The sequence below is a fragment of the Anser brachyrhynchus genome, assembly GCF_964034855.1.
Source record: "Anser brachyrhynchus genome assembly, chromosome: 27".
NCBI lineage: Eukaryota > Metazoa > Chordata > Aves > Anseriformes > Anatidae > Anser > Anser brachyrhynchus.
Window position 1 is genome coordinate 7,028,601 of NC_137720.1, and position 24,603 is coordinate 7,053,203.

At 52.8% G+C, this 24,603-nt stretch overlaps 1 protein-coding gene across 9 annotated transcripts; it reads left to right on the forward strand.

The window, feature by feature from the left end:
• The first annotated feature begins 9 nt into the window (after positions 1-9).
• On the forward strand, positions 10-14,009 carry FGD2 (FYVE, RhoGEF and PH domain containing 2). 9 transcript variants are annotated; one of them, XM_080569667.1, is made up of 17 exons: positions 10-638; positions 3,580-3,895; positions 4,536-4,616; positions 7,160-7,308; positions 7,706-7,862; positions 7,985-8,123; positions 8,641-8,699; positions 9,103-9,249; positions 9,633-9,725; positions 10,062-10,141; positions 10,220-10,250; positions 10,386-10,478; positions 10,715-10,840; positions 11,034-11,180; positions 11,325-11,468; positions 11,553-11,748; positions 12,085-13,993. In XM_080569667.1, the coding sequence occupies exons 1-17, from the start codon at positions 574-576 to the stop codon at positions 12,159-12,161; spliced, it is 2,100 nt and encodes a 699-aa protein (XP_080425793.1). In that variant the 5' UTR covers positions 10-573; the 3' UTR covers positions 12,162-13,993. The 9 variants fall into 9 exon arrangements, with proteins under 9 accessions (XP_080425793.1, XP_080425799.1, XP_080425796.1 ...); XM_080569673.1 differs by having other exon boundaries at positions 11-353; XM_080569670.1 differs by lacking the exon at positions 10-638 and having other exon boundaries at positions 2,389-3,895; positions 7,259-7,308; positions 12,085-14,001.
• The last annotated feature ends 10,594 nt before the right edge of the window (positions 14,010-24,603 follow it).

Consider the following 24,603-nt stretch of genomic DNA (forward strand, 5'->3'; position numbering starts at 1 on the left):
CCGGGCAGGGGCGGCTGCGGCGGGCCGAGGGCACGGTGCCTCTCCGCAAGAGGCTGGCCCCAGCGCGCCGTCCTCCCACGGGCTCGTGTGCCCCCGCGCCAGGGCAGCCCTGCAGGGCCAGGGAGCCTCCGCTCCTCTCCCTCGCAGCCCGGTCGCGGCCCCTCGCAGTGCCGGGCCCCGCGGGGGCCGCCTCGGCACAGCCCCGCCGCCGCCGGCTTGCCGCGGGCCGGCACGGGAAGCGGGCTCGTGGCGTTGCAGCCGCCCTGCTGCTGCCCTGCCTTTGGTGCCGCGGCCAGGTTGGAGCCGGGCTGAACAAATTCCCAGTGTTTCTGAGAGCTTCTCCTCGCAACCTGGTGCGCTTCCTCTTTCCTTTTCCTTTCTGAGGCCACCCCAGATAAAAGCTCATCTGCTGCAGAAGCGACAGGAGCTGGTCCGTGCTGTGGGTCCCAGGGACACCTCGAAGCGGAGTAAGGGAGGGAAGGGCTCAGGGCTGTGGCAGGGAGCCACAGTCACCTGCCCCAGCAGCTCCATCGTTACACCCGGGCTCTGCTCCCAGCTGACACAGCCTGTGCCATGGAGGGGGAGGCGGGCAGTCAGCGGAGCGTGCTGAACCTGGTGGCTGTGTTTGAAGACTGTGGGTAAGGAGCACACGTCAGGGGCGCTGCAGGTGCATTAGGGCTCCACGTGCTGTGGGTTTTGGAAAGAAGACCCGTGGTGGAGGTGGTTTGGAGGCTGTGGGGAAAGGCGATTGGGTAATCTGTTTTTCTTTAGCACTCAGATTTGCCCTGCAGCTTTCCTCGTGCTGCAGGTCATGGAGAAAAGTCTGAAAACCTCAGCTAGGAGGTGACTGACTTTGCTGGAGGTTTCTGTGCCAGGATCAGGTTTAGGCTCAGTACCTTTGCAGTTAGCCTGCCTGCTGAATGTTGTTTTTCTGCTGCTTCTGGAGAAGAGGATTTTGGTTTGCAAACATGCAGACAGTTCTCACCCAGTGGCAAGTACGGCTTGGGGCGGTAGGTGTGCACGCTTCCTGCCATAGCTCCACCAGTACACCTCCAGCTTCCTCTGCAACTCTTCTGACCAGAGCAGCCGCATGAGCTCTGGGCCAGAAGGTAGACAGCTGGGCACTTCACAGTCCTTGGAAATCGGCTGCTTGAGTGTCCAGGAGGGCCTGAGCCTCAGACACCAGCTTCAGACATCCAGTTGTTTGCAGCAGTATGACTCCTAGGAAAGGGAACAGAAAGCATCTTGCAAGGGAGTGTGTGTGGGGGGGGGGAGTGAATGCCTTTCAGGCTGTGTGGCTGCTCTGTAAAACAGCATCTTCACTTGAAGCATGAGCTGGGACCTGCAGATCACACGGGATGACAAACAGCATAGGCCACAGTCAGGGCTGGTGATGTGCCTTGCCCCAGTGAAGTGGTTCTGAGGCTTGGGGTGGGTCGTGTTTGTTGTCAGTGCCTCGGTTTTCCTATCTGCTAAATAGGGATACCAAATATTGCCTTTTCTTATATCTGTGAGGTGCTGTCAGTGAGCCTTGGTTTTGCAGCCCTTCATAAAGATGGCGAGACATAAGATTTCCTTCTGCTCCAGGTGCTTTGCCTGCATTATGTGCTTTGCTTGACCTTTGTGCTCTGAATGGCTTCAGATTAGCATGGTTGTTCCCATGGTCCTACAGTCACAATTTGTCTTGTGATGTTGTGTTGGAACCACTTGTGGTCTTTGATCTATCCCCGTTTTGCTGCTGCAGTGTGTTTGTTGTTTGCATATGTTTGAGTTAGGGAAAATAAAAGTAACTTTTATCGCTTTTGGAGGAAGCTGTAGAACCTGGAAACAAGTTTTCTGGAACAGAAAACAGCTTAGCCGAAGTCAGCACAAGTCATACTGCAAATAGAAAGAGAGAAGTTCCCTGTTGGATCTCAGCAGCGGATTTAGGCCGACACAGGTCTGGGAGGCACTCGGAGTGATGGATAAAGCATCTCTATCACATGAAGGACTATGACTGCCTCCAAGGACAGGTGTGCGTGGCTGTGGATGCACTCACAAGCTCACAGACACATGCTGGTCCATGTGGGGATAGATCTGTCCTCCTCTTCAGATGAGTGTCTGCTATTGAGTCACTTCCTGTCTGCAACTTCATGGTTTTATATCCAGTTTCATCCTGCTTTTCTCCTCCTCATTCCATTCCTGTCTGCAGGCCACCACTGGATGTCTTACTGGTTTCTGCCTGGAGGAATTTACTAAACAACCAGCTCTCAGGTGACAGACAGCTCACTGCTGTCATCTTCAAGGTGCTGCTCTGGACTTGTCTTCCTTGTCTTTGCCAGAAAAGAGAGAAAGTCACTAAAAGATCACCATTCTGCAAAACCACAAACCTTCCTCAGGGCTGAAACCTCTTGGCTATTTGGCTTTTAAAGCCTCGTGCCCAGGACAGCTGGTTCCCTGCTTTGGCTCCATGGCAGCAGTAGACAGAAAGCCAGAGCTGTTCCAGTGCTGCAAAGGACAGGTCTTCACTTTGGGCATTAAACAGCTGGGAGCAAGCAAAGATCCAGATGTGCCATTTGCTAGCACCAAAGCTAAATGGCGTGGACTTGAAGTGGAAGAGGATCCTGCTGGGAACAGGGATGATTCCCTTCCATGGATAAACAGTACAGTCAAGCTTTGTCTGACATGAATCCGAAGTGGTGGTGTGAGCCCAGAGATGGAAGTGGTCTTCATGGGGGATTTGTCATGTCCCTGGGGAGGAAGGTTGAAAGGATAAGGTCTGGGATGATCAAGGACTGGCATTGCCTTGAAAGTTGTTGTGTTGGTGAGAGGCATTCAGAGGCTGTCAGGTTTCCCAAGTCAGGTCCTAGCACAATTAGTAAAATGAGTTTTAAACTAGAGATCCAGACTGGAAGTGGCTTGAAGAGCATCATGCCAAGTCGAGCATATGGAGACATGGGGAACAAGTTGGCAGAGACACATCTCTGGGAAGAAACACTGAAGTGGGAGGGGAAAACCTCCAGGTGGTCTGTTGCATCCCAGAATTTTGGCTGGAAACCTTCAGCAAAACACGGTGACGTGTTTGTGTGCTATTGCAAGGAGACATCAGGAGTGGGGAGGAGAAGAGCCTGGGGCAGGGCAGGAAACCCAGCAAAGCCTCAGATTTTAGATTGCTCCCACCTAGTGATGCCTGAGAGGAAGTGATGGGCTGTGCCAAGGAGACGTGTGGCTTGTGCAAGTCTGGAAGGCTAAGATGGCTCATGCTGCCTGTGGATGGGATAAATGGCTGAGCTGTGCTCTTGCAGAGCAGGATGGGGATTAACCACACCAGCAGGAGGAGCCAGGAGAGGAGAGACTGGATCATGTCACCCTCAGACTACGTATAGGCTTTCAGACACTGGATTGTATCAGCAGGGTTGTGGCAGAGCAAGGTAGCATCAGCACTGAGGTGCTGCCGTTTCCTGCCACCTTGCTTGAGGATGGTAGCCTGATCCTAGGCCAGCTCAGGGCAGTGCTGTGGGAAAGCCAGCCTATGGGTTGGCAGCCGGGAGGCCTGCACTGTGCTGGGGCAGCTGATCATGCTGGTTCCCCCCCTTGCAGGGCTGGCAAATTCCCCTGGAGGGACCAACACTCTCTGCATGGCCAGACTTGTCCTGTGACCAGCCAGCCCCAACAGCTTCCAGCATCGTCAGCCAGCCAGGGCCAGAACTTCTCCCATATGGCTGCCAGGCACCAAGCAGAGCAAGAGAGTGAGGAGGAGGAGGAACAGCAGCAGAGGAAGGCCTCAGCAGCAGGGCAGAAAGAGCAGCAAGGTCAGAAGGGGCTTAGCTTCAAATGCCTTCGTTCTTTCCGACACAAGATCAGCGGGGACAACTGGAGGAAGCTGCAGGATCCAGGCCTCGAAGCTGGCAGCAAGGTGAGCTCCGGAGGTGGTTCCTGGTAAGCTGGTGGGTGCCCGCACCCAGTTGTGTGTGCTGGATCAGAGCTGAGGTCTCTGCTGAGCAAATCACTGCCCCGTCAAGGTCTGGTGCAGGGGGTGACTGAGAAGTGGCCCTGTTCCTGGTGCTTTGGGCACAAATTCCCTGTAGTCAGATAGATTCAGGCAGAGCTTGTGTCTTCTAGCTCTGATATAACTATAGCATGCGGGTCAGATGCTCAGGTGGGCCCTGCTGGGTTGGTCCCACAGCGTCACCTGTGCCAACTGCAGATGCATTTCTGCAGGTCTCATTCAGAAGCCTTGGTGGAACTGCAGACCATGGGGTTAACCCTCCCCACGCTGCCCTACTGTATGAGATCACTAGGCCTGTATTGCCCTAGGAGAAACGGGCATGGAGGAAGGAGTGACCTGTGAGAATGTGAGCCAAGCTTCCCCACAGCCCGCAAACAGCTTTGTTTTCACACTGTGTTGAAGCCCTTCCTTTGCCCTGACCCAGAGCAAGGTCCACTTCCAGTTGGACTGTGGGCTCTGAACCCTGCGGAACAGAGCTGGATCCCCTCAGGCTGTTAGGGACAGCCCACATCACTGCCCATGAGACTGAGCTCTTCTCCTTATGTAGGAGCCAGAGGAAAAGAAAATCGCTCTGGAGCTGCTGGAGACAGAGCAGGCTTATGTCAACCGCCTCCACCTTCTCGACCAGGTGAGCTGGGGAGCAGAAAGGCACATGCAAGCCTGGGAAGTGATAGCCCTGCTGCAACCAGCCCCCACTAGCACAGCCTGGGCAGCCCATGCTGACAAACCAGGCAGGACCAAGGCACAGGCCACACTTAGCAGTTGTCATGTGCTCCTTGACAGGGCTGGGATATTGTGGCAGTGCCTGGGCTCAGCTCAGTGTGTGCACAGGCCAGGAACTGTTTCCTGGAGGTTATGGAAAGAATGAATCTGTGCAGATGTGAGCCTTGCTGGGTTGCTGGTTGTCACAGCCAGAGAATCACAAAATCATAGAGTCATAGAATCACAGAATTGTTTGAGTTGGGAGGGACTTCAAAGACCACCGAGTTCCAACTCACCTGCCGCGGGCATGAACACCTTCCACCAGACCAGGCTGCCCAAAGCCCCATCCAGCCTGGCCTTGAACACTACCAGGGATGGGGCATCCACAGCTTTTCTGGACAGCCTGTTCCAGTGCCTCACCACCCTCATAGTAAAGAATTTCTTCCTAACGTCTAATCTAAATCTACCCTCTTTTACCTTAAAGCCATTACTCCTTGTCTATTCCCGTGCTCCCTGATAGAGTCTCTCTCCAGCTTTCTTGTAGGCCCCCTTTAAGTACTGGAATACTGCTATAAGGCCTCCCTGGATCCTTCTCTTCTCCAGGCTGAACTCAACTCCAACTCTCTCAGTCTGTCCTCATAGCAGAAGTGCTCCAGCTTCTGATCATCGTTATCACAGTATCACACAGATTTCTAGGTTGGAAGAGACCTCAAGATCATCGAGTCCAACCTCCGACCTAACACTAAGTACTCCACTAAACCATATCGCTAAGCTCTACATCTAAACGTCTTTTAAAGACCTCCAGGGATGGTGACTCCACCACCTCCCTGGGCAGCCCGTTCCAATGCTTAATAACCCTTTCGGTAAAGAAGTACTTCCTAACATCCAACCTAAAACTCCCCTGTCGCAACTTTCGCCCATTCCCCCTCGTCCTGTCACCATGCACGTGGGAGAACAGACCGACCCCCACCTCTCTACAGCCTCCTTTAAGGTAACTGTAGAGAGCGATAAGGTCGCCCCTGAGCCTCCTCTTCTCCAGGCTGAACAAGCCCAGCTCCCTCAGCCGCTCCTCGTAAGACTTGTTCTCCAGACCCCTCACCAGCTTGGTCGCCCTTCTCTGGACTCGCTCGAGCACGTCCATGTCCTTCCTGTAGCGAGGGGCCCAAAACTGAACACAGTACTCGAGGTGCGGCCTCACCAGAGCCGAGTACAGGGGCACAATCACTTCCCTAGACCTGCTGGCCACACTGCTTCTTATACAGGCCAGGATGCTGTTGGCCTTCTTGGCCACCTGAGCGCACTGAGCCTCCTCTGGACAGGTCCAGCTCTAACAGGTCCATGTCTTTCTTATGCTGGGGGCTCCAGAGCTGAATGCAGCACTGCGGATGATAGAGTCTCCTGCAGAGCAGAGCAGGGTGGGAGAATCACCTCCCTTGACCTGCTGGCCATACTTCTTCTCATGCAGCTCAAGATACAATTGGCTTTTGGGGCTGCAAGCGCACATTGCTGGCTCATGTTCAGTTTTTCATCCACCAGTACCCTCAAGGCCTTCTCCACAGGGCTGGTCTCTTTTCACTTCATCGCCCAGCCTGTGTTTGTGCTTGGGATTGCCCCGACCCAGGTGCAGGCCCTTGCACTTGGCCTTGTTGAACCTCATGAGGTTTGCCCAGGCCCACCTCTCAGTCCTGTCCAGGTCTCTCTGGATGGCAGCCCTTCCCTCCAGTGTGTTGACCACACCAAGCAGCTTGGTCTCATCAGCAAACTTGCCGAGGGTGCACTCAATACCACTGTCCTTGTCACTGACAAAGATGTTAAACAGTGCCGGTCCCAATACCGACCCCCTGTGGGACACCGCTCGTCACTGGTCTCCACCTGGACATCGAGCTGTTGACTGCAACTCTAAGTGCGACCATCCAATCAATTCCTTACCCACCGAGTGGTCCATCCATCAAATCCATGTCTCTCCAGTTTGGAGAAAAGAATGTTGTGCAGTGCAGTGTCAGGTGCTTTGCATGTGTCCAGGTAGATGATATCAGTTGCTCTTCCCTTATCCACCAATGCTTTAACTCTGTTGTAGAAAGCCACTAAATTTTGTCCGGCACGATCTGCTTTTAGTGAAGCCATGCTGGCTGTCACAAATCACCTCTCTGTTCTCTGTGTGCCTTAGCGTAGTTTCCAGGAGGATCTGCTCCATGATCTTGCCAAGCACAGAGGTGAGACTGACTGGCCTGCCAGGTCTGTTCCCTGGGTCTTCCTTTTTTCCCTTTTTAAAGATGGGGTTTAAGTTTGTCCTTTTCCATTCACTGAGAACTTCACCAGACTGCCACAGCTTCTCAAATAGTGGCTTAGCAACTTCATCCACCAGTTCCATCAGGCCCTGTGGATGCATTTTGTCAGGTCCCTTGGACTTGTGCATATTCAGGTTCCTTGGATGATCTCAAATGTGATCTTCTCCTACCTTTCTTCCAGGTATTCTATACAGAGCTGATGAAAGAAGCCAAAAATGGGAAGACAGTCCCAGAGGAGGTGGTAAAAATGATCTTCTCCAACATTTCCTCCATCTACCAGTTCCATGCCAAGTTCTTCCTGCCAGAGCTGCAGAAGCGTATGGAGGATTGGTGAGCTGTGGGAGGGGAGGGCGCAGGATGTCTGGGTTAATTTCCCAGAATAAGGGAGTAGTGGTGAATTTGGCCTCCCAATAGGACTAGAGAGTTCAAGCCTGTTTTGCTCCAGACGTCTTTGTGCTGGAGAGCACTTCCTTAAAACAGTCCAGCCCAGATTAAGCTATTTCTGAAAAGGGGAGTGACATCTCATGTGGCTTAGGAGTTTTCCCAGGAATGAATGCCAAGGCTGGCTGGCCATGTACTTGTTCTAGAGAGTGGGGAGTTGTATGGGGATGTAGCAGGCCTCAGCCATAAACCTCTGTCCTCTGTCATGCACAAACTGCCCCCCTTTTTTTATCTCTTGCTGTCCATCTTCCCTATGGTCTGAGGAAGCTGCGATTCCCTACTGCAGGAGCTCCCACCCGAGGATCGGGGATGTGATCCAGAAGCTTGCACCATTCCTGAAAATGTACGGTGAATATGTGAAGAACTTCAACAAGGCTATGGAGCTCATAACTGTCTGGACAGAGAAGTCACTGCCCTTTCAGGAGCTCATTGCTGACATCCAGGTGATAGGCCATGGCAGTGTGGGGGGACCACAGCAATGCTTCCCAAAATCTCCCACCAGGGAGGAAGCAGAGGAGAGTAGGAACTGCTGTGTTTACTGTTTCTTTCTCTGTGCATGGGTCAGAAGAGGAAGGTCTGCGCTAACCTAACACTGCAGCACCATATGCTGGAACCAGTACAGAGGATCCCACGCTATGAACTCCTCCTGAAAGACTATGTCCAAAAACTGCCGCCTGAGTCCCCAGATTGGCATGATGCAGAGAGTAAGAGCTCCCTGCTGTAGTAAGCAGCAGGGTGGGTTGGTAGGGGAATTGACAGCTCCTGGTGTTGTACATGGGCATCAGGCTACCTGGGTCCTCTTAACAGATGCTCTCGGATAAACCTCTCAGTCTGACCCTTTTCTGACCCCTTTAGGGTTTGTGAAAGTTGTTGGGAAAGGTGGGTGATGGTTCAGGACAAGATGCCCTGCTGCAGAGCATTTCCCTGCAGGGAGATCTGCGATAACCAGGGGAGGTATCACAACCATGTGGATAACAGCAGTTCCCAGTCCAGCTGGGATGGAGGATAAATTAGCACCCTGTGTGTCCCCCCACGACTGTCTCTGCTGCACAGTCTAGCTGGACCCAGGCACCTGTGTGGTGCTCAGGGCCATTCAGATGGTGTCCAGGGTAGGACAGCAGCCACTGCATGTGTGGTTCCTGGTGAGGACAGATGCAGGAGTTTTCTCCTGCCTCTCCACAGCAGGCATTTAACCCTTCTTCCTTTCTCTTTTCCTTGCAGAGGCCCTGGAGATGATTTTCATGGTGGCCAAGCATTCAAATTCAGCTATTGCCGAGATGGTGAGTGCCTGTCCCAGCTGGCAGTGCTTTGCAAGTCATCGCATGGTGATTTGCTGGCTCTCTGCCAGATTTCCTTATTGCCTCATTGCTGTGCAACTCAGAATAGAGCAAAACCGTGCCCAGAATGGGGCAGGGTTCAGCAGGGGAGGTATGCTTTTTGGTATCTGCTTTTGGTATCTGACCCCCATCTCCCCGAGCTTGGGGAAGTAATGCCTGTAGCATCAGCTGTGTTGTGACAGGCTGTTTCCAGTCTGGAAGCTGCTTGTGAAGGTCAGTCTGGGGTGAGTGAGATGTGCCATCTCCCCCAGTACTCAGTAGCTGGGCTGGGGCTGGAGGGGACCCAGGTGTGACAAGGTGGTGGCTGTACAGCTCCCTCCCAGACAGGTCCCCCTGCCTCCCCCAGGAGCGGCTGCAGAACCTCTGGGAGGTCTACCAGAGACTGGGCCTTGAGGATGACATTGTGGATCCCTCCAACGAGCTGATCAAGGAGGGGCCAGTCCAAAAAATCTCAACCCGCAACAACAGCACATCGGAGAAGTACCTGTTCCTGGTGGGAGCCAGGATGCCAGGGGGAAGGGGCAGGGAGCAGGTGGGATAGGGATGGCGAGAGGGGCAGACAGCTCGGCCAGGGGTGTTGGTGGCTCATCTCTGTGTAGAAGGGATTATTTCAGATCTGGGGGGTTTGAACACCCTGGTTCAGGGCTCCATGTGTTTGGGAACCTCTGATTCCCTGGGGGATGCCAGAATCCTGGAGTGCTTTGCCTTTGCAGGGTGGGAGAGGGCTGGGGCAGAAGTAGGCACTTTTTAGTCCAAATCCTTCCCAGGGACCAGCTCAGCTCCTAGGGTCTGAGGGACCCTTGATCCTAGGGAACCCCCCAGCCCTGAGCAGATAGGTTGCTGGGCACAGACCCACACTCTCCTTCTCCTACACAGTTCAACAACATGCTGCTGTACTGCGTGCCTAAGGTCATTCAGGTGGGCGCTGAGTTCCAGGTCCGCCTCCGCATTGACATGGATGGCATGAAGGTCAGACAAGCCTTTTGTCTTTGTGCTTTCTCCAAGGCCCTGGGGAACAGTTTCAGAGGCTTCCTCCAAATGTAGCCCTCTCTGGGGTGTAGTGTGGCTGCTACCTTGTACTTCCTGGGAAGGGAGGAAGAATTTGGAGCTGGCGATGACTTTGTGGGGGAGGGGGACTGGTTGCAGTCTGATCCTGTGGGATTGCATTGCAATGTCATGCATGGATTTGAGGGGCTGAAGGGCTTCTGCCTGAGGGAACTCCCTGTTCCTCACTTCACAGATGGAGGTCCCTTTGAGCTGGACATTTGTTCAGCTGCTCCCCATGTTCTCTTCGGTGTCTCTCAGGTGCGGGAGCTGAATGACATGCAATTCCCTCACACCTTCCTGGTCTCGGGAAAGCAGCGGACGCTGGAGCTGCAGGCCAGGTAAGGGAAAGTGTGATGGCCCCATGTCTCCTCAGGGAGGAGGGATGCCAGCTCATCCATCTCCCTTTTTACACTTAGGTCTGGGGAGGAAATGAATGCCTGGATCAAGGTACTGCTGAGTGCTGTGAGAGGTGGCACATCTCACACCAGCTGGATGCCTGGGTCCCCAAGGGTGCTGATCCCCTACCTGTCAGTGTTTGGATAGCCCCCCTATCTGTCCTTCCAGCCCTGCCTTCCCTTCTAGGCTTTCCAGGATGCCATTGACAGGAAGGAGAAGAGGAGTGAGAGCTTTAAGATGGTTGTGCGTGGACTGGAGACAGGAAACCCCACGCTCAAGGTAACCCTCCTGCCCTTCCCATGTCCTGTCTGTCTTCAGCATCCCCCTACGCTGAAGCTCAGGGAGATCACACTTTGCTGTGCCTCAGTTTCCTAAGCTAAACCCTACAGGACTAGTGGGGGCAGACTGGGGAGGGACGAGTAAGTGCAGAGGGCCTGGGGAGGCTGAAAGGAGTGTGAGCAGGACCACCCTGACCATGGCTAGCCAGCCCCAGCAATGCCATTTCCCACCCTCAGACAGAAGAGCTGGGCCGCCGAGCCCCACAGTGGGTGCGGGACAACTTGGTGACCATGTGCATGCGCTGCAAGGAGCCCTTCAATGCCATCATGCGCCGCAGACACCACTGTAGAGCTTGTGGATACGTGGGTTACCCTGTCCCCCAACTCCTCCCTTCCCTTCTGGCCTGAGCAATTGGGCCAGGAATGCAGCCTTTGTACACTCTGCACCCCTTTACCTGGGCTTGGGGCTGTTTCCTGGCCCTCAGCTCCTCATGGAGTCACAGGGATGTCCCAGTCCTACCCTAACCCTATCAGTGTCCATGTCTGATGGTTGTAGGTGGTGTGCGCTCGCTGCTCAGAACACAAGGTGAAGCTGCAGTATGATGGGAACCGCCTAAACCGTGTATGTCAGGAATGCTATGTCTTCCTGATGGGCCATGTAGTGCTGGAAGACCAGGAGTGGAAGCACAAAGGCATCCTGGAGGTCAGTTGTACCCCTCTCTGCCCATCCTCCCTGTGCCCTGCTCCTCCAAGCTCTGCTGCCATGCCCAGTCCTTTGATCAGTGCTCTTTCTGCCTCCACTAACACTGGGTGTTTAGAGATTTGTTGGCTGGTTTTTTTTTGGCAGAAAGGAGCCGCAGAGATATCAGGCAGGAGTCTTTTGTGCAGTTCCCTGCAGCTGCTGGACAGGAATGGCAAGGGAGGCATGAGGGGCTGGTTTGTTATCCCATGGGATGATCCCCTTGTGCTGTACATTTATGCAGCCCCCCAGGTAAGGCTGGGCTCAGCTCGATCTGCAAGGGACAGCCCAGTGCTTAGATTCCCTGCCTTTCATTGCTGTGTTCTCTCTTGGCAGGATGTCCGAGCCCACACCTCCATTCCGCTGCTGGGCTACCAGGTGAGGGACCTGCCACAGGGCAACGCCCAACACCTCTTCCAGCTGGAACAGTCCCAGCAGGTCTACACCTTCCTGGCCGACACGGAGGAGCTGAAACAGCGCTGGATGAGGACCATGGCACGCTGTGCTGCAGGAATCATACACCCAGGGGAGGGTGAGGATGTGGACTCATGCAGTGACGCAGAATGAAGCCAGGCCTAACTCCTGGGCTGCCTGGTGGGTCACACCTACCCACCAACACCTGCTCATAGCCAGCCTTAGGCAGATCCCCCACCTCTCTGCACTTTAATTTTTCACTGCAAAAAGGGCAAGGTGGGGGTATGTTTGCCACCATATGGACAAGCCAATTCCCCCTCCCCTCCCCTCCCCTCCCCTCCCCTCCCCTCCCCCCCCTCCCCTCCCCTCCCCTCCCCTCCCCTCCCCTCCCCTCCCCTCCCCTCCCCTCCCCTCCCCTCCCCTCCCCTCCCCTCCCCTCCCCTCCCCTCCATAGAGGACGGAGGCACCCAGGATGTGAAGTGCGGGGAAAGCCAGGGCATTCTGGGGATCCCACAGCCTGCCCGGCATTGATCTGCTGCGTCGTGCTGCCGCCTGAGGGCAGCAATGCCTCAGCTTTCCTCCGAGCCTGGTGGTGGATGTTGGAGGGGCTATGCCTGTGTTTGTGAAAGCATCTATGGAAGTGGAACCGCTGCCATAAATCCTTCCTCTTACCCCAGTGCACAGTCTAAGGAGCCTTTATGGAGGGTGTATTTTCTGGAGTGCCCTGCAGGATTGTCAACACAGGCTGTTCCCTAGCATCATCTTACCCATAACCAGTCCCAGTCTTGCACCCTGCAGAGACCAAGCTGGTAGCTTGCCTTCACCCAGCTTGGGGACCCTAGTTCAGGATTTAGGATGCTGCTTTCCCAGCCTGTCACAACTCCTGACCTCACAGTGCTGCAGTCCCATGGTGTGGGGGTACCCTGTAAAGATGGACACCCCCATCTGCGTCCCTGTGCTGGCTTGCACTCTGCCCATCCCAGACTTTTCCTGGACCTCATTCTGCTCACAAATGCTTTTCACCTTCGTACCTCTCTTGGTCACCCGGTTCCTGCAATGCAGTGCTCTGGGACAAGTCTGGGTGCACACCCATGGTACTGCCACACTAAAGCAGAGTAGCAATGCTGGGGAGATGGGGGAATTCCCCTCTACACCATCAGCATAACCCCCCTCCGCAGCATTTTGCCCAGCATTGCAGGCTGCAGCCTCTCTTCCTATCCTTTTTAGCTCCCCAGAAATGTTGCCCAGGCAGAAGTTGCCACTTTGAGCCTGACAGGGGCTCAAAGGGGATGCGGAGAGTCTCCAGGGGCCGCAGCAGCCTTGCATCATATAGGGAGCTGGGGGTGCCCACTTACCCATCAGACAGGGACAGCTACTTGCACAAGGGCCCTGCAGCAGCACCAGCCCCAGCCAGAAGCACAGTGGCCTCAGCCAGGGCCCAGGGGTGTCACAGGTCAAAGGAATCTGAAGAGGGTATGAGACACAGCAGGTCAAAGCCCCGTATTGCAAATGGGGACAACACTCAGGGAAAGGATCAGGGTCAAAGACGAGCCACAGCCATCGCCATTCTGGGGGTCTTTGGGGAGCCATGAGAAGTCTGTAAGTTTTGTCTGCCCTCCCCAGCCTAATCATTTCAGCACATCCCAGGAAAGGGCAAGCCGTGGTGGCTTTATCTCCTCTGAAGTAAAGAGATACCATCAAGGCATTGCAGAATCAAAATATCCTGAATTGGAAGGGACCCACAAGAATCATTGGATTTGACTCCTGGCTCCATAGGGGACCACCTCAATATTAAACCACGTGTCTGAGAGCATTGTCCAAACACTTCTTGAACTCTGGCAGTCTTGGTGCTGTGACCACTGCCCTGGGGAGCGTGTTCCAGTGCCTGACCACCCTCTTGGTAAAGAACCTTTTCGTAATGTCCAACGTGAACCTCCTCTGACACATCTTCATGTCATTCTCTCAGTTCCTATCACTGCTCCCAGAGAGCAGAGCTCAGCGCCTGCCCCTCCACTCCCCCTTGTGAGGAAGCTGCAGGCCGCTATGAGGCCTCACCTCATTCCCCTCTCTCTAGGCTCAACAAAACAAGGACCTCAGCTGCTTCTTCACATATCTTCAACTCTAGACCCTTCACTACCTTTGTTGCTCTCCTTTGGGCACTCTAGTAGTTTTTTCTGATATTGTAGTAGTTTTTTTCTGATATTGTGGCACCCAAAACTGCGTGCAATACCTGAGGTGAGGCCATGCAGAGCAGAGCAGGACAATCCCTTCCCTCGACCGGCTAACTGTTGTGCTTGATGCACCCTAGGACACGACTGGCCCTTCTGGTTGCCAGCACACACTGATGATTTGTATTCAACTTGCTGCTGAACGGGAGCCCTAGCTCCTTTTCCGTGGGGCTGCTCTCCAGCCTCTCATCCCCCAGACTGTGTGTTTATCCAGTGCTGCCCTGTCCTAGGTGCAGACTCTGGCACTTGCTGTTGTTAAACTTCATGCAGATGGTGAATTCCCAGCTCTCTAATTTGTCAAGATCTCTCAGCAAGGCCTCTCCAGCCTCAAGGGAGGGGTAAGGGGGACAGGAGCTCAGATGTTGGGGCAGAGCTCTGCCAAGGCACTTACCCCCAGGGTACCCCCAAGTTAGGGTTAGGGGTAAGGGTTAGGGTTAGGGTTCGGGTTTGGGTTATTGTCCACCATTAGGGTTAGGGTTCGTGTTAGGTTTAGGGTTCGGGTTAGGGTTCGGGTTAGTCTTAGAATTAGGGTTAGGGTTAGTCTTAGCATTAGGGTTAGGGTTATTGTCCGCTGTTAGGGTTCGGGTTAGGTTTAGGATTTGGGTTAGGGTTAGGATTGGGATAGGGTCAGGGTTAGGTTTAGGGTTAGTGTTAGGGTTGGGTTGGGGTTAGGGTTTGGGTTAGGGCTTAGGGTTAGTGTTTAGTGTTAGGGTTTAGCTTTAGGGTTTAGTGTTAGGGTTAGGTTTAGGGTCAGTGTTTAGGGTTAGTGTAAGGGTTAGGGTTAGGGGTTAGTGTTAATAGGGTTTAGAGGTTAGGCCTAACATTAGGGGGGAAGGCCAAAATATGAGGGTGGGGGACACCAAATTTTGGGGGGGACCCCTAAAATTGTGAGGGCGAAGTCCCAAATTAGGGGAAAGGAACCCCAAAGTTGTGGGGGGAACCCCAAAATTGGGCGGAAGAACCCTAATATTAGGGGAGAAACCCAAAAAAGTATGGTGGGGGACCCCAAAATTGGAGGGGATCCCCAAAACTGGGTGGGCAAAGCCCCAAATTAGGGGGAAGGAACCCCAAAATTGTGGGAGGCATCCCTAAATTTGGGCAGAAGAACCCTTAAATGGAAGGGTGAAACTCCAGAATTGAGGGGGAGACCCCCAAAACTGAGGGAGAAGACCCAAAATTGGGGGGACCCCCAAAATTGGGGTGGAAGCCCCAAATTAGGGGAAGGAACCCCAAAAATGTGGTGAGACCCCAACATTGGGGTAAAGAACCTTATTATTAGGGTGGAAGGCCAAAAAAGGATGGCGGGGATGCCAAAATTGTGGGGGGAACCTCTGGAACTGGGGGGGAATCCCCAAAATTGGGGGGAACCCCAAAACTGGATGGGGCAAAGCCCCAAATCAGGAGAAGGAAACCCAAAATTGTGGGGAAGAACCCTGAAATGGAGAGGTGAAAACCCAAAATTGAGGGGAAACCCCCCAAAACTGGGGGGGGAAACCCCCATAAACGCAAAACAGAAGGGGGAACGTTGGAGGGCAAATAATGGCGTCCTCCGGCAAGCAGCGAGGCTCAATTTTCCAGGGAGTGCTGGGAAATGTAGTTCTCAGGCACAGGACGTCCGGGAGGCCATGTTGGGTGCCCAGAGCATGCCGGGAGATGTAGTTCTCGGTCACTGGACATCCGTGAGGCCATGTTGAGTGCCCAGAGCATGCCGGGAGCTGTAGTTCTCGGGCACTAAACTTCCGGGAGGCCATTTTGGGTTCACAGCGCATGCCGGGAGTTCTTGGGTTAGGGTTAGAGGGTTAGGGTTAGGGCTTAGGGGTTAAGGGTTAGGGGTTGGGGTTGTGGTTAGGGTTGGGTTTAGGGGTTAGGGGTTAGTGTTAGGGGTTAGGGTTAGGGCTAGTGGTCAGGGGTCACAGGGGTTGGGGTTAGGCATTAGGGTTAGGGTTAGGGTTAGGATTGTTAGGCCTAGGGTTAGGCCTAGGGTTAGGCCTAGGCTTCGGGTTAGGCCTAGGACTAGGGTTAGGCCTAGGGTTAAGCAAAGGGTTAGGGTCAGGGTCAGAGTCAGGGTCAGGGGTTAGTGGTTAGGGTTAGGGTTAGGGTTTAGGGTAAGGGTTAGGGTTAGGGTTTACGGTAAGGGTTAGGGTTTAGGGTTAGGAGTTAGGATTAGGGTTAGGGTTAGGGGTTAGGGTTAGGTTTAGGGTTAGGGGTTAGGGTTAGGGCTTATGGTTAGGGGTCTTGGTTAGCATTACAGTTAGGGTTAGTAGGGTTAGGGTTAGTGTTAGGGTTAGGGTTAGGGTTAGGTGTAGGTTTAGGGTTAGGTTTAGTAGGGTTTGGTTTTAGTGTTAGCATTAATGTTAGGGTTAGGAGTTAGGGTAAGGGCTTATGATTAGGGGTTAGGGTTAGGGTTAGGTTTAGGGTTTAGGGTTAGGGTTAGGGTTGGGTTAGGGTTAGGGTTAGGCTTGGGTTTAGGTTTAGGATTTAGGGTTAGGCTTTGGCGTTAGGGTTTAGGGTTTAGGGTTTAGGGTTAGGGTTAGGGTTAGTGTTAGGGTTAGGGTTGGCATTAGGTTTAGGGTTAGGGTTTAGGGTTATTGTTAGGGTTAGGGTTAGGCTTAGGCTTAGGGTTATGTTTAGGGTTGTTTGGAAAGAGGGAAGGCGCAGTGTCCTGTTGAGTGTGGGGTTCTGTAAAGGCTCCCCCAGGGAGTTCAGGTGTACCCAAAGGCTTCCGCTGAGAGCACTTTTCGATGGCAGAAAGTGGCACCGTACGTATTTTTTAGGGTCTAACTCGGGTTCAGCTTCTTGTTGCGGTTAGGGTTATGTTTAGGGTTGTTAGGAAAGAGTGAAGGCGCAGAGTCCTGTTGAGTGTGGGGTTGCGTAAAGGCTCCCCCAGGGAGTTCAGGTGTACCCAAAGGCTTCCACTGAGAGCACTTTTTGATGGCAGAAAGTGGCACCGTACATGTTTTTTCGGGTCTAACTTGGGTTCAGCTTCTTGTTGCGGTTAGGGTTATGTTTAGTGTTGTTAGGAAAGAGTGAAGACGCAGAGTCCTGTTGAGTGTGGCGTTCCGTAAAGGCTCCCCCAGGGAGTTCAGGTGTACCCAAAGGCTTCCGCTGAGAGCACTTTTTGATGGCAGAAAGTGGCACCGTACGTGTTTTTTCGGGTGTAACTCGGGTTCAGCTTCTTGTTCCGGTTAGGGTTATGTTTAGTGTTGTTAGGAAAGAGTGAAGGCGTAGAGTCCTGTTGAGTGTGGCGTTCCGTAAAGGCTCCCGCAGGGAGTTCAGGTGTACCCAAAGGCTTCCGCTAAGAGCACTTTTTGATGGCAGAAAGTGGCACCGTACGTGTTTTTTCGGATCTAACTCGGGTTCAGCTTCTTGTTGCGGTTAGGGTTATGTTTAGGGTTGTTAGGAAAGAGTGAAGGCGCAGAGTCCTGTTGAGTGTGGGGTTGCGTAAAGTCTCCCCCAGGGAGTTCAGGTGTACCCAAAGGCTTCCGTTGAGAGCACTTTTTTATGGCAGAAAGTGACACTGTCCGTGTTTTTTCGGGTCTAACTCGGGTTCAGCTTCTTGTTCCGGTTAGGGTTATGTTTAGGGTTGTTAGGAAAGAGTGAAGGCGCAGAGTCCTGTTGAGTGTGGGGTTGCGTAAAGGCTCCCCCAGGGAGTTCAGGTGTACCCAAAGGCTTCCGCTGAGAGCACTTTTTGATGGCAGAAAGTGGCACCGTCCGTGTTTTTTCGGGTCTAACTCGGGTTCAGCTTCTTGTTGCGGTTAGGGTTATGTTTAGGGTTGTTAGGAAAGAGTGAAGACGCAGAGTCCTGTTGAGTGTGGGGTTGCGTAAAGGCTCCCCCAGGGAGTTCAGGTGTAGCCAAAGGCTTCCGCTGAGAGCACTTTTTGATGGCAGAAAGTGGCACCGTACGTGTTTTTTCGGGTCTAACCCAGGTTCAGCTTCTTGTTGCGGTTAGGGTTATGTTTAGGGTTGTTAGGAAAGAGTGAAGACGCAGAGTCCTGTTGAGTGTGGGGTTGCGTAAAGGCTCCCCCAGGGAGTTCAGGTGTACCCAAAGGCTTCCGCTGAGAGCACTTTTTGATGGCAGAAAGTGGCACCGTACGTGTTTTTTCGGGTCTAACTCGGGTTCAGCTTCTTGTTGCGGTTAGGGTTATGTTTAGGGTTGTTAGGAAAGAGTGAAGACGCAGAGTCCTGTTGAGTGTGGGGTTGCGTAAAGGCTCCCCCAGGGAGTTCAGGTGTACCCAAAGGCTTCCGCTGAGAGCACTTTTTGATGGCAGAAAGTGGCACCGTCCGTGTTTTTTCGGGTCTAACTCGGGTTCAGCTTCTTGTTGCGGTTAGGGTTATGTTTAGGGTTGTTAGGAAAGAGTGAAGACGCAGAGTCCTGTTGAGTGTGGGGTTGCGTAAAGGCTCCCCCAGGGAGTTCAGGTGTACCCAAAGGCTTCTGCTGAGAGCACTTTTTGATGGCAGAAAGTGGCACCGTACGTTTTTTTTCGGGTCTAACTCGGGTTCAGCTTCTTGTTGCGGTTAGGGTTATGTTTAGGGTTGTTAGGAAAGAGTGAAGACACAGAGTCCTGTTGAGTGTGGGGTTGCGTAAAGGCTCCCCCAGGGAGTTCAGGTGTACCCAAAGGCTTCCGCTGAGAGCACTTTTTGATGGCAGAAAGTGGCACCGTACGTGTTTTTTCGGGTCTAACTCGGGTTCAGCTTCTTGTTGCGGTTAGGGTTATGTTTAGGGTTGTTAGGAAAGAGTGAAGACGCAGAGTCCTGTTGAGTGTGGGGTTGCGTAAAGGCTCCCCCAGGGAGTTCAGGTGTACCCAAAGGCTTCCGCTGAGAGCACTTTTTGATGGCAGAAAGTGGCACCGTACGTGTTTTTTCGGGTCTAACTCGGGTTCAGCTTCTTGTTGCGGTTAGGGTTATGTTTAGGGTTGTTAGGAAAGAGTGAAGACGCAGAGTCCTGTTGAGTGTGGGGTTGCGTAAAGGCTCCCCCAGGGAGTTCAGGTGTACCCAAAGGCTTCTGCTGAGAGCACTTTTTGATGGCAGAAAGTGGCACCGTACGTTTTTTTTCGGGTCTAACTCGGGTTCAGCTTCTTTTTCCGGTTAGGGTTATGTTTAGGGTTGTTAGGAAAGAGTGAAGACACAGAGTCCTGTTGAGTGTGGGGTTGCGTAAAGGCTCCCCCAGGGAGTTCAGGTGTACCCAAAGGCTTCCGCTGAGAGCACTTTTTGATGGCAGAAAGTGGCACCGTACGTGTTTTTTCGGGTCTAACTCGGGTTCAGCTTCTTGTTGCGGTTAGGGTTATGTTTAGGGTTGTTAGGAAAGAGTGAAGACGCAGAGTCCTGTTGAGTGTGGGGTTGCATAAAGGCTCCCCCAGGGAGTTCAGGTGTACCCAAAGGCTTCCGCTGAGAGCACTTTTTGATGGCAGAAAGTGGCACCGTACGTGTTTTTTCGGGTCTAACTCGGGTTCAGCTTCTTGTTGCGGTTAGGGTTATGTTTAGGGTTGTTAGGAAAGAGTGAAGGCGCAGAGTCCTGTTGAGTGTGGGGTTGCGTAAAGGCTCCCCCAGGGAGTTCAGGTGTACCCAAAGGCTTCCGCTGAGAGCACTTTTTGATGGCAGAAAGTGGCACCGTCCGTGTTTTTTCGGGTCTAACTCGGGTTCAGCTTCTTGTTGCGGTTAGGGTTATGTTTAGGGTTGTTAGGAAAGAGTGAAGACGCAGAGTCCTGTTGAGTGTGGGGTTGCGTAAAGGCTCCCCCAGGGAGTTCAGGTGTACCCAAAGGCTTCCGCTGAGAGCACTTTTTGATGGCAGAAAATGGCACCGTACGTGTTTTTTCGGGTCTAACTCGGGTTCAGCTTCTTGTTGCGGTTAGGGTTATGTTTAGGGTTGTTAGGAAAGAGTGAAGACGCAGAGTCCTGTTGAGTGTGGCGTTCCGTAAAGGCTCGCCCAGGGAGTTCAGGTGTACCCAAAGGCTTCCGTTGAGAGCACTTTTTGATGGCAGAAAGTGGCACCGTACGTGTTTTTTCGGGTCTAACTCGGGTTCAGCTTCTTGTTGCGGTTAGGGTTATGTTTAGGGTTGTTAGGAAAGAGTGAAGACGCAGAGTCCTGTTGAGTGTGGGGTTGCGTAAAGGCTCCCCCAGGGAGTTCAGGTGTTCCCAAAGGGTTCCGCTGAGAGCACTTTTTGATGGCAGAAAGTGGCACCGTCCGTGTTTTTTCGGGTCTAACTCGGGTTCAGCTTCTTGTTGCGGTTAGGGTTATGTTTAGGGTTGTTAGGAAAGAGTGAAGACGCAGAGTCCTGTTGAGTGTGGGGTTGCGTAAAGGCTCCCCCAGGGAGTTCAGGTGTACCCAAAGGCTTCCGCTGAGAGCACTTTTTGATGGCAGAAAGTGGCACCGTACGTGTTTTTTCGGGTCTAACTCGGGTTCAGCTTCTTGTTGCGGTTAGGGTTATGTTTAGGGTTGTTAGGAAAGAGTGAAGACGCAGAGTCCTGTTGAGTGTGGGGTTGCGTAAAGGCTCCCCCAGGGAGTTCAGGTGTACCCAAAGGCTTCCGCTGAGAGCACTTTTTGATGGCAGAAAGTGGCACCGTACGTGTTTTTTCGGGTCTAACTCGGGTTCAGCTTCTTTTTCCGGTTAGGGTTATGTTTAGGGTTGTTAGGAAAGAGTGAAGACGCAGAGTCCTGTTGAGTGTGGGGTTGCGTAAAGGCTCCCCCAGGGAGTTCAGGTGTACCCAAAGGCTTCCGCTGAGAGCACTTTTTGATGGCAGAAAGTGGCACCGTCCGTGTTTTTTCGGGTCTAACTCGGGTTCAGCTTCTTGTTGCGGTTAGGGTTATGTTTAGGGTTGTTAGGAAAGAGTGAAGACGCAGAGTCCTGTTGAGTGTGGGGTTGCGTAAAGGCTCCCCCAGGGAGTTCAGGTGTAGCCAAAGGCTTCCGCTGAGAGCACTTTTTGATGGCAGAAAGTGGCACCGTACGTTTTTTTTCGGGTCTAACTCGGATTCAGCTTCTTTTTCCGGTTAGGGTTATGTTTAGGGTTGTTAGGAAAGAGTGAAGACACAGAGTCCTGTTGAGTGTGGGGTTGCGTAAAGGCTCCCCCAGGGAGTTCAGGTGTACCCAAAGGCTTCCGCTGAGAGCACTTTTTGATGGCAGAAAGTGGCACCGTACGTGTTTTTTCGGGTCTAACTCGGGTTCAGCTTCTTGTTGCGGTTAGGGTTATGTTTAGGGTTGTTAGGAAAGAGTGAAGACGCAGAGTCCTGTTGAGTGTGGGGTTGCGTAAAGGCTCCCCCAGGGAGTTCAGGTGTACCCAAAGGCTTCCGCTGAGAGCACTTTTTGATGGCAGAAAGTGGCACCGTACGTGTTTTTTCGGGTCTAACTCGGGTTCAGCTTCTTGTTGCGGTTAGGGTTATGTTTAGGGTTGTTAGGAAAGAGTGAAGACGCAGAGTCCTGTTGAGTGTGGGGTTGCGTAAAGGCTCCCCCAGGGAGTTCAGGTGTACCCAAAGGCTTCCGCTGAGAGCACTTTTTGATGGCAGAAAGTGGCACCGTACGTGTTTTTTCGGGTCTAACTCGGGTTCAGCTTCTTGTTGCGGTTAGGGTTATGTTTAGGGTTGTTAGGAAAGAGTGAAGACGCAGAGTCCTGTTGAGTGTGGGGTTGCGTAAAGGCTCCCCCAGGGAGTTCAGGTGTACCCAAAGGCTTCCGCTGAGAGCACTTTTTGATGGCAGAAAGTGGCACCGTACGTTTTTTTTTGGGTCTAACTCGGGTTCAGCTTCTTTTTCCGGTTAGGGTTATGTTTAGGGTTGTTAGGAAAGAGTGAAGACGCAGAGTCCTGTTGAGTGTGGGGTTGCGTAAAGGCTCCCCCAGGGAGTTCAGGTGTACCCAAAGGCTTCCGCTGAGAGCACTTTTTGATGGCAGAAAGTGGCACCGTCCGTGTTTTTTCGGGTCTAACTCGGGTTCAGCTTCTTGTTGCGGTTAGGGTTATGTTTAGGGTTGTTAGGAAAGAGTGAAGACGCAGAGTCCTGTTGAGTGTGGGGTTGCGTAAAGGCTCCCCCAGGGAGTTCAGGTGTACCCAAAGGCTTCCGCTGAGAGCACTTTTTGATGGCATAAAGTGGCACCGTACGTGTTTTTTCGGGTCTAACTCGGGTTCAGCTTCTTGTTCCGGTTAGGGTTATGTTTAGGGTTGTTAGGAAAGAGTGAAGACGCAGAGTCCTGTTGAGTGTGGGGTTGCGTAAAGGCTCCCCCAGGGAGTTCAGGTGTACCCAAAGGCTTCCGCTGAGAGCACTTTTTGATGGCAGAAAGTGGCACCGTACGTGTTTTTTCGGGTCTAACTCGGGTTCAGCTTCTTGTTGCGGTTAGGGTTATGTTTAGGGTTGTTAGGAAAGAGTGAAGACGCAGAGTCCTGTTGAGTGTGGGGTTGCGTAAAGGCTCCCCCAGGGAGTTCAGGTGTACCCAAAGGCTTCCGCTGAGAGCACTTTTTGATGGCAGAAAGTGGCACCGTACGTGTTTTTTCGGGTCTAACTCGGGTTCAGCTTCTGTTGCGGTTAGGGTTCTGTTTAGGGTTGTTAGGAAAGAGTGAAGACGCAGAGTCCTGTTGAGTGTGGGGTTGCGTAAAGGCTCCCCCAGGGAGTTCAGGTGTACCCAAAGGCTTCCGCTGAGAGCACTTTTTGATGGCAGAAAGTGGCACCGTACGTGTTTTTTCGGGTCTAACTCGGGTTCAGCTTCTTGTTGCGGTTAGGGTTATGTTTAGGGTTGTTAGGAAAGAGTGAAGACACAGAGTCCTGTTGAGTGTGGGGTTGCGTAAAGGCTCCCCCAGGGAGTTCAGGTGTACCCAAAGGCTTCCGCTGAGAGCACTTTTTGATGGCAGAAAGTGGCACCGTACGTGTTTTTTCGGGTCTAACTCGGGTTCAGCTTCTTGTTCCGGTTAGGGTTATGTTTAGGGTTGTTAGGAAAGAGTGAAGACGCAGAGTCCTGTTGAGTGTGGGGTTGCATAAAGGCTCCCCCAGGGAGTTCAGGTGTACCCAAAGGCTTCCGCTGAGAGCACTTTTTGATGGCAGAAAGTGGCACCGTACGTGTTTTTTCGGGTCTAACTCGGGTTCAGCTTCTTGTTGCGGTTAGGGTTATGTTTAGGGTTGTTAGGAAAGAGTGAAGGCGCAGAGTCCTGTTGAGTGTGGGGTTGCGTAAAGGCTCCCCCAGGGAGTTCAGGTGTACCCAAAGGCTTCCGCTGAGAGCACTTTTTGATGGCAGAAAGTGGCACCGTCCGTGTTTTTTCGGGTCTAACTCGGGTTCAGCTTCTTGTTGCGGTTAGGGTTATGTTTAGGGTTGTTAGGAAAGAGTGAAGACGCAGAGTCCTGTTGAGTGTGGGGTTGCGTAAAGGCTCCCCCAGGGAGTTCAGGTGTACCCAAAGGCTTCCGCTGAGAGCACTTTTTGATGGCAGAAAATGGCACCGTACGTGTTTTTTCGGGTCTAACTCGGGTTCAGCTTCTTGTTGCGGTTAGGGTTATGTTTAGGGTTGTTAGGAAAGAGTGAAGACGCAGAGTCCTGTTGAGTGTGGCGTTCCGTAAAGGCTCGCCCAGGGAGTTCAGGTGTACCCAAAGGCTTCCGTTGAGAGCACTTTTTGATGGCAGAAAGTGGCACCGTACGTGTTTTTTCGGGTCTAACTCGGGTTCAGCTTCTTGTTGCGGTTAGGGTTATGTTTAGGGTTGTTAGGAAAGAGTGAAGGCGCAGAGTCCTGTTGAGTGTGGGGTTGGGTAAAGTCTCCCCCAGGGAGTTCAGGTGTACCCAAAGGCTTCCGTTGAGAGCACTTTTTGATGGCAGAAAGTGACACTGTCCGTGTTTTTTCGGGTCTAACTCGGGTTCAGCTTCTTGTTGCGGTTAGGGTTATGTTTAGGGTTGTTAGGAAAGAGTGAAGGCGCAGAGTCCTGTTGAGTGTGGGGTTGCGTAAAGGCTCCCCCAGGGAGTTCAGGTGTACCCAAAGGCTTCCGCTGAGAGCACTTTTTGATGGCATAAAGTGGCACCGTACGTGTTTTTTCGGGTCTAACTCGGGTTCAGCTTCTTGTTGCGGTTAGGGTTATGTTTAGGGTTGTTAGGAAAGAGTGAAGACGCAGAGTCCTGTTGAGTGTGGGGTTGCGTAAAGGCTCCCCCAGGGAGTTCAGGTGTTCCCAAAGGGTTCCGCTGAGAGCACTTTTTGATGGCAGAAAGTGGCACCGTCCGTGTTTTTTCGGGTCTAACTCGGGTTCAGCTTCTTGTTGCGGTTAGGGTTATGTTTAGGGTTGTTAGGAAAGAGTGAAGACGCAGAGTCCTGTTGAGTGTGGGGTTGCGTAAAGGCTCCCCCAGGGAGTTCAGGTGTACCCAAAGGCTTCCGCTGAGAGCACTTTTTGATGGCAGAAAGTGGCACCGTACGTGTTTTTTCGGGTCTAACTCGGGTTCAGCTTCTTGTTGCGGTTAGGGTTATGTTTAGGGTTGTTAGGAAAGAGTGAAGACGCAGAGTCCTGTTGAGTGTGGGGTTGCGTAAAGGCTCCCCCAGGGAGTTCAGGTGTAGCCAAAGGCTTCCGCTGAGAGCACTTTTTGATGGCAGAAAGTGGCACCGTACGTGTTTTTTCGGGTCTAACTCGGGTTCAGCTTCTTTTTCCGGTTAGGGTTATGTTTAGGGTTGTTAGGAAAGAGTGAAGACGCAGAGTCCTGTTGAGTGTGGGGTTGCGTAAAGGCTCCCCCAGGGAGTTCAGGTGTACCCAAAGGCTTCCGCTGAGAGCACTTTTTGATGGCAGAAAGTGGCACCGTCCGTG